This window comes from Macrosteles quadrilineatus, unplaced genomic scaffold (genome assembly GCF_028750875.1).
Source record: "Macrosteles quadrilineatus isolate MER2022 unplaced genomic scaffold, UCM_ALF_1.0 Scaffold_8__2_contigs__length_117827958, whole genome shotgun sequence".
Lineage (NCBI taxonomy): Eukaryota > Metazoa > Arthropoda > Insecta > Hemiptera > Cicadellidae > Macrosteles > Macrosteles quadrilineatus.
In genome coordinates, this window is record NW_026542601.1 from 64,785,153 (window position 1) to 64,799,454 (window position 14,302).

Genomic DNA, 14,302 nt, shown 5'->3' on the forward strand with positions numbered 1-14,302 from the left:
ACAAAAGATGAGCACTATGACCACTCCAAACTCCACAGAATCTAGAACTTTTAATCAGTTGCTTTTGCAAAGTATCCCACTATCAGGACTCATGTTTTCAATAATTTTCACAATAAAATGTCTTTCCCAATTTCGTTTTTTCGGCACTTATGACCACGATTACTCTTATGACTATCCAGACCGTAGAACTCCCGGTCAATTTTGCAATTTTCTCCCCCATCGGTTCTCCCGGTTTTTGAACAACTACGGCGTCTTCTCGACAGAGTTCCCTCCTCACCACCGCTCCTGCTCCTGTCACATGGACGTCATCGTCGTGTTGAAGCTACTCTTGGTCCCGCGGGGTCTGGAGGTGGTGACTCCCCGGGAGAGAGGCTTGAGCGACGACGTAGCCTCGGTCGTGGACACCCGAGGCTCTCCGCACAACAGGAAACGTTGGAATGCTCGTCTAAACCTTGTAGACATCGCGTTGTACAGGATAGGGTTGATGGCACTGTCGCAGAGGAAGGAGATTAGTACGGTGAAGTATGATGTTCCATAACTTAGAAGTAATTATTAATGATGAGGTCAGGAAATGCGAGAAGATGTCTTGGAGGAGAAAGGGTCATAAATATAATTTTCAAAATTTTTAAATACATTTAATTTAATCCCTGTAGCATGGGATTGGCAACACTGCTAGGGAGAATCGGGGTAGAGATGAACGACATTTTTTTATAAATATATGAGTTTTAATAAACATTATTGTATACTGTATTCTTACAATTCCACGGTATAATTAAATACGTTGAATAATGGAGTAAATTAAAATACAATAATTTTGGAAGACTAATTTGAGAATATGTAAGTAACCTCATAAAACTAAAATAAAACATTGGCAGTTTAAATGTTAATTATTAGGTGTGTTTTGGATTGGATACCAAAACGCATGTTAATGTATGTCACAAACAATTTCACAAATATCATTATGAATTTAGAACCCTTTGTTCTTGATCATACGGGTTTCATTTAATATTGATAATATTTCGAAAGATAGGGACAGTTGATAATTGAGCCCATGTATTTTATTCACTCACCTATTAATGAACACACATGTTTTTGCAAACATGAGGAACCAAAGATCCATATATTTAGGCTTGTTGAACAATATGGCGAAAGAGTTGTACACTAGAAGTCCTCGGTATGGAAGCCACAGGGTGGCAAATACAGCAACAACCATGGCCAACATCTTCACCACCTGCACACCAATAACAGTGTTCAAACAATTTGATAAAATAACAAAGAATAGTTTCATATTTATAGTATTTAAATATTTATACAATTTGCCGCAGCTTTACTTGGTTATTTTCTTAAAAGATAAAACAGTTTGACTTTTCCCATTGGTTGTTTGTTCTAAACTACGATAAGGAAGGTAGAAGTCCCCTTACTTCCCGAAACGTAGGAAATTAAAAAAACTACTCTATCCATGGGAAAAGTCCAACTATATTAACAAATAAAATACCACAAAAATGTTCTTAAAAACTTGGTTATTTTTTTAAACAAAAGCTCCATTAAATGTCCTACCACATAGGAGCATTAAATAATAGTATTTTCCTACAGTTACCTAACAATGTACATGTTATCTCACTGATTTGAGAAAGCAAAGTGGCCAATTCGCTCATCAGTGAGACAATGTTAACATTGTCTCACTCTAATTACTTTGTCTCACTCCATATTTGCAACGTGAAGGCACGAAATAGTGAGCGCGTAACATGCAGGCAACGTCGTAGGGCCTATGCGCGCGAAGTACGTTGGCAGCACTGGCTGTAAATCAGCTGGTCAGCTGTTGTACTGTTGTATTTGTCACTTCACATTATATGTTATATTAAAAGTTCACTTCTGTGTAAAAATAGGTTATGTTTGAAGAAACATAAGACCAATTTATTTGTTTTATGGTAACTGTAGGAAAAGTATAATGTGCAACTCGAGTTCAAAGTACAATTGCCTCACTCGAGAAACCATTCCTCACTCGCCTACGGCTCGTGAGTAAGGATTTCTCTTGAGTGAGTCAATTGCTTACTTTTCTCACTAGTTGCACAAATAACTATTTATCATATTTCCTATTGTTAGTACAAACAAATGGCACCTGCAAAACTATTTTTTTTTCAAAGCCTTTGTATTTTCTCCGTCATTTCAAATCGTTAAAGAACCATTTAGTGGTTATTACAATGGAGGCTTCATTAAGCCTAGGTTGCTTCTTGTAGTTTTGATAGTAATATGACTACGTAACATATTACCAGGATATACAAAAAGCCAACGTTTGATAGTGTCTTGATAGTATTTTGATACCACGGTCTTGACCATGGTTTAAACAGTAAAAAAAAACCAATGACTTGAAAATTTTCTAAAAATATACATGTAAAGTACACCACTACATGTTAAAGAGAAGGGGGGAATCTTGAGATAGCTCCCTTTGATAGAATAATGTATTGGAAACTACAAAATTGAAAACTAATGAACAATTATTCTCGTTTTATTTTAAATGGAACTTTTCTTTTAGAATATACCTTATTTTCGTGCAACATAGTCATTTTAATTGAATCCATGCTCCTTGAATCCATTGAAAAATGCGAAATATTAGAGCATTTTAATTGGTTTCTAACTAAATTAAAAATAGCTTCAAAGCAGCAAAGAAATGCAGCGGCAATAGAACCAATTGAGTTTCTGACCAAGAGTGGTCAAATAGCTGCTAGACCCTTTACACTTTATAGGTTTTGTAAAGAGGTCAATAACGTTAGTAGCTAGCCAACTGAAAACTGTGCTGAAATAGTTGTCATAGTTTCATTGATAGTGTCAAATACCGTGGTTAAACAATTGCGCTAATTTGCATGTTCCTTGACCTGAAATTAAATACAATGTAAACTGAATTTACACCGTGAGGTTTTACATAAACATTTATTGAATGGGTAAAAATGATTTTGTGACATAAAGTTACACAAATGGAGTATGGTTGTTATAAGTGCATAATTATTTATCAACTCACTATTATGTTATTTATCTTGATAAAACACTTATATTACGTAATGCGAAAATAACATATGCATGTTCTATATGTAAGTAAACGGCTACATATAAAGTTTAAATCTCAACTGGGTGAAACAGTGTAAAATTTAAAATCTTGAAAATTTAAACATGGATACAGGTTCTACATTATGCATTTTATTGAGGATTTAAAAAATTAAAGTAATTTCCGCTAACAACTAATTCGCTACATAAAATATGTTTTGTAAACAACATTTGAATTGAAAATATGTTTTAAGAATAGGTTATTTTGATATGTGGTGGTTATTTTAAAGAAATTAAGATAAGATATAGAAAGAGTTTGCAGAGGAGTCAATTATTAATAAGATAAACCCGTTAAGTATAAAAATAATTAAATAAATGGACAAATCGAACCAATGACTTAAAAATCAAATCAGTTTTGTTGCTTTCGTAATGGCCAACTATATATAATACTTGTACAGATAAAACATAATCACTTGGGGACAAATTAATCAGGAATATTAGGGTTATTAGCAATAAAAAAAAAAAATATATATGAAACGGATAAATTCAATACGTTTGAATATAAATGGACCGTTTTATGCTTCGCCCACGCAATTGATTAACCTGAAAGCAGTCTTCGTCGAGCTTATCTGATTTAAATGGAAATTGTTGTAAATTTGTTACCAGTTCATACTTCTGAAAAGAAGGAAATATATAATGTTTTCATCTTACCATTTGGATTTTAAATACTGATAAAAAAAGTAATTTGAAAATTTTTTGTAAACGAAAAATTATTAGAAAATACACCATCGATGGTAGTAAGTTTAGTATAAAATATGTACTCATCTTTTGAAACTAAATTTACCGTAATCATCCATTTTAATTTTAACCATTGACTAAACGTATAAATGTTGTGTTGAATGGATACAGTCAGCTACACTTAATAAGCTGCCGATTTTTTTATAACATAGTAATTTCAATATAAAAGAGGTTTTGTTAAAACCCTTCAAATTTCAAAAATACCACAATTTTGTGGCGAACTATCTAATTCAAAAGGTAAAGAATCTTTTAAATTTTATTTAAATAAACTTACTTCGTTTATATTTGTTTGGAACCTCCAAGAGCAATTTGATTTTGCTATGCCAAATATTATTTGATTATTATTAAATATTATAACATATTATTTGATTTTGCTATTTGATTTAGTGCAAGAGGTAATTCATATAATACAACTATACTTTAAATTACAATATGTTCATAAAAAACTAAAAGCCCGTTTCGAGGAGGCTTTTAAAAATTTGAAGTGAACTTTCTCTCACCTGACAGTCATTATCAGTTCAATTTCAAGCCTAAAGAGATCAATGAGGGAAAGGGGCTTTCAAATGTCAAGGACAAAGTTCTTTGATACAAACAGTTTCCTTCGTCGATTCATTGTAATGTTGAAGGAGACATCATTAATGGCAACCTTGACTTTAAACACTCCTCCACTGCTCGCTCTTCGATCATAAAAGAATATAGGCTTCGTTGAGATAGTATATTTATATGTTTTAAATTTCCCCTTTCGGAAATGAGCTAACACCGTTATTTCTATGGTAAGAAGACAATAAGTTGTGAGTGATCCCCTTCTTTTTTTAAGATCTTTTTTACTAGTGGCTGGCTCTGTGCATCTTATCTGTCCCTGTACTCTTTCCAACATTTTATTTGATACAGAAAGGAAACTTATTAATAACACATGTTTAAAGTAAAAATAACTAGCCGGATCCCTTAAGATAACCATTCTTTGCTGGTACAGTTCATATATATATATATATATATATATGTATATATATATATATTTCTATACTTAACGTAGATATTTGGATTTTTAATTTTAACATTTTATGTTATTATTTCCTTTTTAGACTTTCTAGCTAAACAAATTATCAAAGGTAGTTTAAAATTAGTGCAATGGGTATAATGAATGGCGCACGCTGTAAATCAATGATCACAATTTAATATCCTAGGGGGACTTAAAAGAAGTACCAACTTGACTTTTAGAGGAAGAGGGACACTCCGTAGCTACGATGGCGGGCGGTTTAATGGCTGCACGGATAACCTTCCGGTTGAACAGAGTCCGTGCGATGAGGCCGTAGAGAACACAAGAGATGACCAGAGGCACGACATAGAACACGACAAGGTCTGTGAAGTAGTAGAGGAGGTACTCGTCCCTGGGCCGCTTGAAGTCGCAGAACCTTGCTTCAGGGAAGCCTCGGTACTGCAGAGGCTTGGTGGTGGTGAGGACTAGCCATGGAGCGCAGTAGACCACAGCTACGGCCCACACTGTAGCGATGATCTTCCGGGCGCGTCGTTGTGTGCAGATCTTCTGTGCCTTCATGGGGTGGCATATCGCTATGTACCTACAAACACAGACATACATTACTACAGAGGCTTGGTAGTGAGGACTAGCCATGGAGCGCAGTAGACTACAGCTACGGCCCACACTGTAGCGATGATTTTCCGGGCGCGTCGTTGTGTGCAGATCTTTTGTGCCTTCATGGGGTGGCATATCGCTATGTACCTACAAACACACACAGACATTACTGCTGAGACTTGGTAGTGAGGACTAGCCATGGAGCACAGTAGACCACAGCTACGGCCCACACTGTAGCGATGATCTTCCGGGCACGTCGTTGTGTGCAGATCTTTTGTGCCTTCATTGGGTGACATATCGCTATGTACCTACAAACACACACAGACATACATTACTGCTGAGACTTGGTGGTGAGGACTAGCCATGGAGCGCAGTAGACCACAGCTACAGCCCATACTGTAGCGATGATCTTCCGGGCGCGTCGTTGTGTGCAGATCTTCTGTGCCTTCATGGGGTGGCATATCGCTATGTACCTACAAACACAGACAGACATTACTACAGAGGCTTGGTGGTGAGGACTAGCCATGGAGCACAGTAGACTACAGCTACATCCCACACTGTAGCGATGATCTTCCTGGCACGCCGTTGTGTGCAGATCTTTTGTGCCTTCATGGGGTGACATATCGCTATGTACCTACAAACACAGACATATATTACTACAGAGGCTTAGTGGTGATGAGGACTAGCCATGGAGCACAGTAGACCACAGCTACAGCCCATACTGTAGCGATGATCTTCCTGGCACGCCGTTGTGTGCAGATCTTCTGTGCCTTCATGGGGTGGCATATCGCTATGTACCTACAAACACACACACAGACATATTACTGCTGAGACTACAGAGGCTTGGTGTTGGAGAGGACTAGCCATGGAGCACAGTAGACCACAGCTACAGCCCATACTGTAGCGATGATCTTCCGGGCGCGTCGTTGTGTGCAGATCTTCTGTGCCTTCATGGGGTGGCATATCGCTATGTACCTACAAACACAGACAGACATTACTACAGAGGCTTGGTGGTGAGGACTAGCCATGGAGCACAGTAGACTACAGCTACATCCCACACTGTAGCGATGATCTTCCTGGCACGCCGTTGTGTGCAGATCTTTTGTGCCTTCATGGGGTGACATATCGCTATGTACCTACAAACACAGACATATATTACTACAGAGGCTTAGTGGTGATGAGGACTAGCCATGGAGCACAGTAGACCACAGCTACAGCCCATACTGTAGCGATGATCTTCCTGGCACGCCGTTGTGTGCAGATCTTCTGTGCCTTCATGGGGTGGCATATCGCTATGTACCTACAAACACACACACAGACATATTACTGCTGAGACTACAGAGGCTTGGTGTTGGAGAGGACTAGCCATGGAGCACAGTAGACTACAGCTACAGCCCACACTGTAGCGATGATCTTCCGGGCGCGTCGCTGTGTGCAGATCTTTTGTGCCTTCATGGGGTGACATATCGCAATGTACCTACAAACACACACAAATATCAACACACACAATTTAGGTTAGTCGTTGCTAAAAATTGTGTTATAGATAAATAAGGCCTCATAAACACCCTGTCTTAATATGCATGAGTTGTTTGCGGGAGATCTAAACCACCATGTGAAATCATTTGAAACAATTACGATATTGACTGGATGTGTTTGGAATTGTCAGGATAGAAGTGTCGTAGTCTAACCATCAGACCAGCTGTAGCCTATTTGACAGATACGAATGTACATGTTCATTGAATAAACTGATAAGTTCAATTACCTTCAAAAGTACAATATTTACTTTTCAAGTAATTGTTAATACTTGGTTCATACAGACAATATCAGACGGTCAGCTGGATCTGCGCTAGGCGCTGTTTCATGATGCGGCTGTATTGCCGCGCCACTGTAGCGGAAGACGCGAAGCGTTTCCTCCTCGAGTGGCGCCGTGGGATTCTATTTGAATTTGAATGAACGCGCTTTTAATGAGATATTTCTCGAAAACTATTCAAGATATCTTTATGAAACTTGGTATACAGTTTTAATACGTCATAATGTATTTAAGGAAAAATAATCATTAAAAAATATGATCCAGTTTTAAAATTGCTGTGTTTTAGCGAATTTCCCATACATAGAATAAGCTATTACCGTAGTACTTGTATCCATTGTCTGTGCTTTTAGCTATTTGATAATGCCTTGAACCCTCTAGCCCTAGCGTGAAGTAATGTGTAAAACGATCCTAGCTAGAAACTTTCATGCTAAGAAAGAGCTTATGTAAATTATTCATAAAGTACACATTGTCACTTAACTGAAACATTATCTCTAGAATGAACTTTTTCAAGCTCGGAGGGTAAAGCTCTTTAAAACTTCTGTTTATGTAAATAGCCTTACTCTTGGGTAATGTTTAGCATACCTGAATTATTAAAGACTCAAATGCGCTTTGTTTCTCTCCTTGCAGCGGTTGTTCAACTTTATAATTTTTTCGGTCATTTCCTAATAAAGTGCTCAATAATGTTAAGTACAAAAGGGTTTACAGTGTTCAATTTTTAATCTAAATACGGCAGGTTTATTATCACCCTTTGAAATAATTATGCTTTCTTACAATCCATTGCCGTTGGAATATAACAAGCCCATTTCATTGCCAGTTAATTTACGATCAACCTAAAACGTTTTGTTATCTAATTTAAACGTGGGATGAAAATTGCAACTAGTTAATAACTCAATGAAAAAAAAATCTTAAATTCATATTCACCGATGAACAAAGAATAAATAATAACCATTAATCAGATTTTAAAATGTTACTTCTAAAATCTAACTTTTTGGGCATGTTTAAAAATAATAAAATATTTTATGTTGGATTTAAAAAAGTATACTTACTTTTTAAACTAGTTTCTTCAACTTTATTATTATTGAGATTGGGCGTTTGTTTTATTACTAAGAAAAATTACTGATTTGAAGGTTATAGAGTACGAATGTACCGCTAAAGTCTTACACTTGGGCCATCAGCATACAAACGGATCATAAGTTTAATGATAAATAGTGTTACAAAGGTAACTGCTGATAAGTGAAAAGCTAAAAATAAATCCAAACTTTGCTTACTGGCTTAGAATATAAAGTTGCATTATGTTACTTTCAAAATATCGACTATCAGAATATTTGTCGGCGTATATTTCTTTTACTTCTGCAACTTTATACTTCACTACAATACAGTTCTTGAGTTTCTTACTAACAAAGTTTAAGTAAATAAGTTACAAGTGCATGTAACCGTATGTAAAATGACATGAAATGTATATTTCTGTGTAAGGATGACACAGATAGAATCTAAATTCAAGTTTACATCGTTAAGCAACTCCCAAATGGAAGGGTTGGGTCGGGTTGAGGTTGCGCAGCTAAATAAAATATGTTAGAGACGTGCGTGTTGTATTCCCCTCCGATATCACTCTCTTATATGTTCCAATATCTCGATTTTGAACAATCGGTATCCGAGATATATTACAACTTCAAATGTAATATCAGTGGATAATAGGCATACGGGTGAGACAAGTCGTAATATGTATATTTAATAAAAGTGTAATTCCTGTGATTGTTCACAGCCAAGTAGTTGAGTAGATGAGTCATGGATGACGTAGATGGTTGTTTGGTGTCGGAGGTTCGACCCTAGGAAAGTTCATTAGTTTTTTGGGGGTTTGTAACTGGCCCAAGCTGTTCCTCATCACCATAGTAACCAACACAAGTAGATGTATTAGACTTCTCATCCCATTGTAAATTTTGAAGCTCGCCTTTCGTGTCTAGATCATGTTCAGTCTTTCTGCATTCAATTATTTAACCCAATATCATAAGTCATGTTAAAACAAATAGCAAACATTATTTAGCCATAAAGTTACACCTTCTTGCTTACCTTTCAAAAGTAAACGCGATCAAACTCAACGAAGAAGAGTTGATCCCGAGGTTCTGGAAGAAGACGAAGAGTGAACACCCGAGGTCTCCCCAGACCCATTGGTTGCCGACCAGGTAATAGCTGAGGATCTCGTTGGGGACTGAGGCGACGAGGACGACCATGTCTGCCACAGCCAGGGACACGAGGTAGCAGTTGGTGGGAGAGTGGAGACTGCGCGTGCGTAGAACTACCACCACGACCATCAGATTACCCAGCATGCCTACCAGGAACACTATACCCTGCAATATAGGTTGTGTGTGTGAAATTCCCATAGCATCGAAATGTATAATAGTTAGAGAGTAGTGGAGACTACGCGTGCGTAGAACCACCACAACCATCAGGTTACCCAGCATGCCTACCAGGAACACTATACCCTGCAACATAGGTTGTGTGTGTGAAATTCCCATAGCATCGAAATGTATAGTTAGAGAGTAGTGGAGACTACGTAGGCGTAGAACTACCACCACGACCATCAGGTTACCCAGCATACAGTACCTACCAGGAACACTATACCCTGCAACATAGGTTGTGTGTGTGAAATTCCCATAGCATCGAAATGTATAATAGTTAGAGAGTAGTGGAGACTGAGCGTGCGTAGAACCACCACAACCATCAGGTTACCCAGCATACAGTACCTACCAGGAACACTATACCCTGCAACATAGGTTGTGTGTGTGAAATTCCCATAGCATCGAAATGTATAATAGTTAGAGAGTAGTGGAGACTGCGCGTGCATATACCTCCACTAATACCACCAGAAGCCACTTAATATCGATCCATCAACAGGTATTACAAGAGCAGGATCGTTTCTTTCGAAGGTTGTCATATTTTTTACAAGAAACGACACGACTACATATTATTTTAACGTCACGGGAGTTTGCATATAGTTGGTTGGGTGACATTTTCATAGCATCTCTATTTATACAGAATTATCATAGAAGCCAAGTACAAAGATGGTGGTGGGGTGTAGAAAAGGTTCACGAATAACCTACTAAGTTAACACCAGGTTCTGGGTTAATTTAATGATTTGAGCTTTACATTTTGGTTATATAACTAGGGGACGAGTTATTGTTTATGATATAATACCACCATAAAGGAAACAGTCAAATTTGAACACATTCTCAAAGAAATGTACGATTTGGTTTCATGTCAATAAACAAAGTATGTTTGCTTGGTTCCATGAAAGGGAAAGACGCTTTGCCAACACCCTCAAGAGATTCGACTTTGTGAATGGTCTGAGTTTGTTAACAACTTTCCATCTGTAAAAATATCTCCCATATCATTGATCACCTCCTTTCATACTTTTGATTTCACAAGGGCAACAAAATATAGCTTACTTGTAAATATTATGCTTTGCCTATTTTAAACATAAACAATTTAAATTGTGTCAAAATAATAACAATTACTGCAAAATTAGGCTTACTTTTAAATAGGTACAATACATGAAAAAAACAGGTAATAAGAACTATGTACCATAAAATTATAAGTGTACCAAGTATTAAGTCCACTACCACAAGTGTAACATGTAATAAGAATTGTGGGACTTAGAAATAAGTGTTTACCGCAACAATATTTTTTAATTCAAAGGACCTTTTACTCCTAAGATGCTCAGTATATGTTGATTGGTAAAAGTCAGATTCTAGGCCTACGATAATTTAATTCCAGATAGGATTTACCAATAAATCAAAGCATAAGTAATCTTTATCCCGACTCACACAGTTAAACAAATCTTAAATATTTGGACGCAAGTAATTGTAATAAGCAATTGTTGGCTTATCTTCTTTTCTGCCCAACGAACAAATTTGAAAGGTAGTTGCTATTGAGTTACAACTTATGATTAAGTTATTCAGTTGTAATTGGTATACCCTTACTCCTAGCTATTTAAGTGCTCGTGATGTAATAAAAGCATTTATTTTCGTCCTATGAAAGGATTAGCTTATTTTCATAATTTGATAATAGATATATTTGTCCTTAGTTATTGCAAGTTTCTTGAGCAGTCCTCGCTAGAGACTCAGCTGGTCTTAGTAACAAATTAATCACTGACGTATTCATCACTAATATGAATACGTGGCCCATCTAAGGCCACGCCCAACAATGTTGCAAAGCCGCACTCATCGGCAATATTCTATAACTATAATAACAACAAACGTGTAAATGTCTGCATTGCACAGGCGCTCCAGATAACTTAGTGCCTATTTGTCTCAGCAGGCCGGGACTCCGGCGTTGCCACTTTTCTCTCGCCGTTGCCTTTAGAGGAGGCAACGTAGGAAAGAAGGAAGATACCAATACGTTATGCGTACCTGAAAGAAGGTCCCTACAGCACGGTAGCGATGGGAGAAGAAGGCTGGGTCGTTGAGGGAGTCGTTGACAGGCAAGACGGTGTCGTTGCAACCGAGGTCGAGGTCACTGAATGCCGAGGTCGTGAGGTTTAAGGCGTCCTCGCAATCCCAAGCTACGACCCCAGCCTCAATGTCCATCCTATCCTGGCATTGGTTGTCTGTGGTGATCTGCAAAACAAATTGGTATTCCTAGAGTAGTCATACAAATACTTCTTACTCGTGATAATTGAATAAATATATCTTATAATTATTGAATGTGGAAAATGTTTCAATCATTCGGACCCTCCCAATTAGTTAAACCATTGCTTTAACAGGTTGGAACATAATATTTTCAACTCAGTAAGAATTTGACTTAAATTTCAAAGCAAAATAACTAAACTAAACTTATATATATATTATTGAGTATATTGGCCATTGGGTTTTTGCTTAGTTACCACTTATTCGCAAGTCAATATATTATTCTAAAATAATTTAAAAAACTATGTCACAATACTTATCAAAATTACTTTAGGTTACCCTAAAAAAAATTGTGAATGTAAACAGGGGTTCGCATATTAGTTGACTATTTCAGACTCATGGGAGACGTAGTAATTACCTAAGATAATATCATATTATGTAATGTCAAACACTTCATGAGTGAATGAGATTACCTTACTGTAACATTTGAGATGTGTCTTATTGATCATTGACACTGATACATGTTGATGTTGGGAAATCAATATTCACCCATTATATTGTAATCAACACGTATAATCTGTATTGCTTGCGATGAGACGGTTAAATATCTACATAATGGAATGTCGAAGCTCTCTAATATGCAATGTATAGTTTCAGGAATAATCTAAATGAAGATTGAAACTTAGATGTGATTATCTTACAAGAGTGTCACATCCATTAGCTTAAAACAACAGATTGAGGGTGATTGACAGTATCACATACAGAAGCTTGTAGAAACCTTGCAAGCTTTGTTTCCTTCTCTAAATTTAAGACTGCTATTAATTTTGAGCTTTTAGCTTTTAAACATTGCCAGCGGTTGAACAATGATGATTATTGTGTTGGCAAACTTATACTTGAAAAATCCTTTAGAAATCTGTGGGAGTATGTTAACTAATTCCAGCTTCTATCCTTGAAATTTGGAGTAGAGCCTTAGAAGAATCGATCCCTAAAGCAGCTACAGCCTTAGTGTTCCTTGATTTGTTGCGAAGTCATTATTCCTTATTCAAACATTGAATCGACGTACTAATCTGTCTCCATCTGTTTTGTTAGATTTAGTTAAAAGAGACAACATGCCTACTTGTCAAATAGTGTTTTTTTATTGAACCTTTAGAAATCACTTTAACTCACACTACGTCCATTGCATAAACCACAAACAAACACCATCGGTTATTATCAGTATTACAACATTTTACCCTGTGTATGTTTTTCTCCCAGACTTCAGACCTACTTTCCCCTGTTATGGCGATTGTGTGTTAACTGCAATCCACAAATACTCCAATGATAAATCCCTAATTGGACTGCGGCGTTTCAGGGTTTCCACTCAATTTATTGACTGAAAAATCGCCTCTTCGTAAACTCGTTGTAACGCTTCATCTGATTTAAAACCAAGTTCCAATTTGAATGTGAAAATTGCAAAATGACGTCATTTTCTGTGGTTTAAAATGAACGTATTTGTATTGCTTACTTTATCACTTGTTACTTTTGTAAGGAAAGTATAAAGTTTTATTAAAAGTAAGACTATTAACGTAAAAAAGTACGTTTGAAAAGATCAAATAGAACCGTTGTGTGTTCTAATACAAATAAGATCCGTACAGGCTATCCCCTTTTTTAAAACGTTGTATCCATTATCAATCCGAAACTTTTTTTTAGATATAATATAAGAATTGACCTTGGGAGCTAGGCATTATACAGTATAATATAAGCATTTACACATATATATATATATATATATATATATAGCATTTACATATATAAGCATTTACAGCTTTCACTATGGAAAAACGTAATAAATTTACAAAAATTCTCTGTATAGTACTACAAAAAATTCCCTGAAATAATATGCCAACATGGCGGACTCTTGGAGCGTCTCTGCATTAACACCGTGTCACCTTGACGACAATAATTTACGGCTAGTGCCTTTTCCATTCAATTGAATTATAAACTCAAGTTCATTTTAATATCAATTTTATGTTAATCTTAAATATGTTCCTTCGAGTAATTAATTAATTTTGTGACAACTTGATATATTTAACTTAATATAGTTTAATCAATTAATAATTTTACTTTTATTCACCAACCCAAAAGTTAACAAATGCAGTTTTACTTCTAAATAGTACGTTTAAAATATCTAAACGTAACGTGTAGGCGTGTTTGTAACAATACCACGGTGAGATTCATTTAATGGCTTGTCCTTCAAATCAGTTACACAGAGACTATGCATGCACCAATTACAGTGTCCAATCAGGCGACTCTTTCATTCTACACGGATTTAAAAAGAAACCCCACATCCATGATACTTTAATACTGTTAAAGCATTGATTGAATGAACTAAATTAATGTAGACGGATAGTTTGTACTGCTATGTTAGTTGATATTTTACGTTTGAAAATGAATCTTTTGAAT

General features: G+C 36.4%; 1 protein-coding gene across 1 annotated transcript; it reads right to left on the minus strand.

Annotated features, from left to right (window-relative positions):
• Positions 1-170: 170 nt before the first annotated feature.
• LOC129001538 (thyrotropin-releasing hormone receptor-like) lies at positions 171-11,848 on the minus strand. The gene is made up of 5 exons (XM_054428864.1): positions 11,645-11,848; positions 9,306-9,583; positions 5,045-5,414; positions 1,071-1,231; positions 171-490 (listed from the first exon to the last, which is right to left on the minus strand). The coding sequence occupies exons 1-5, from the start codon at positions 11,819-11,821 to the stop codon at positions 295-297; spliced, it is 1,182 nt and encodes a 393-aa protein (XP_054284839.1). The 5' UTR covers positions 11,822-11,848; the 3' UTR covers positions 171-294.
• Between the last annotated feature and the right edge of the window lie 2,454 nt (positions 11,849-14,302).

What these genes read in the sequence shown, in the direction of transcription:
- LOC129001538 (XM_054428864.1), bottom strand. Translation starts at nt 11,821, where the DNA reads ATGGACATTGAGGCTGGGGTCGTAGCTTGGGATTGCGAGGACGCCTTA. An exon ending in ATCGCGTTTACTTTTGAAAG is followed by an intron (nt 5,415 to 9,305) that starts GTAAGCAAGAAG and finishes CTGTGTTTGTAG; the next exon opens with GTACATAGCGATATGCCACC. An exon ending in ACATGTGTGTTCATTAATAG is followed by an intron (nt 491 to 1,070) that starts GTGAGTGAATAA and finishes CCTCTGCGACAG; the next exon opens with TGCCATCAACCCTATCCTGT.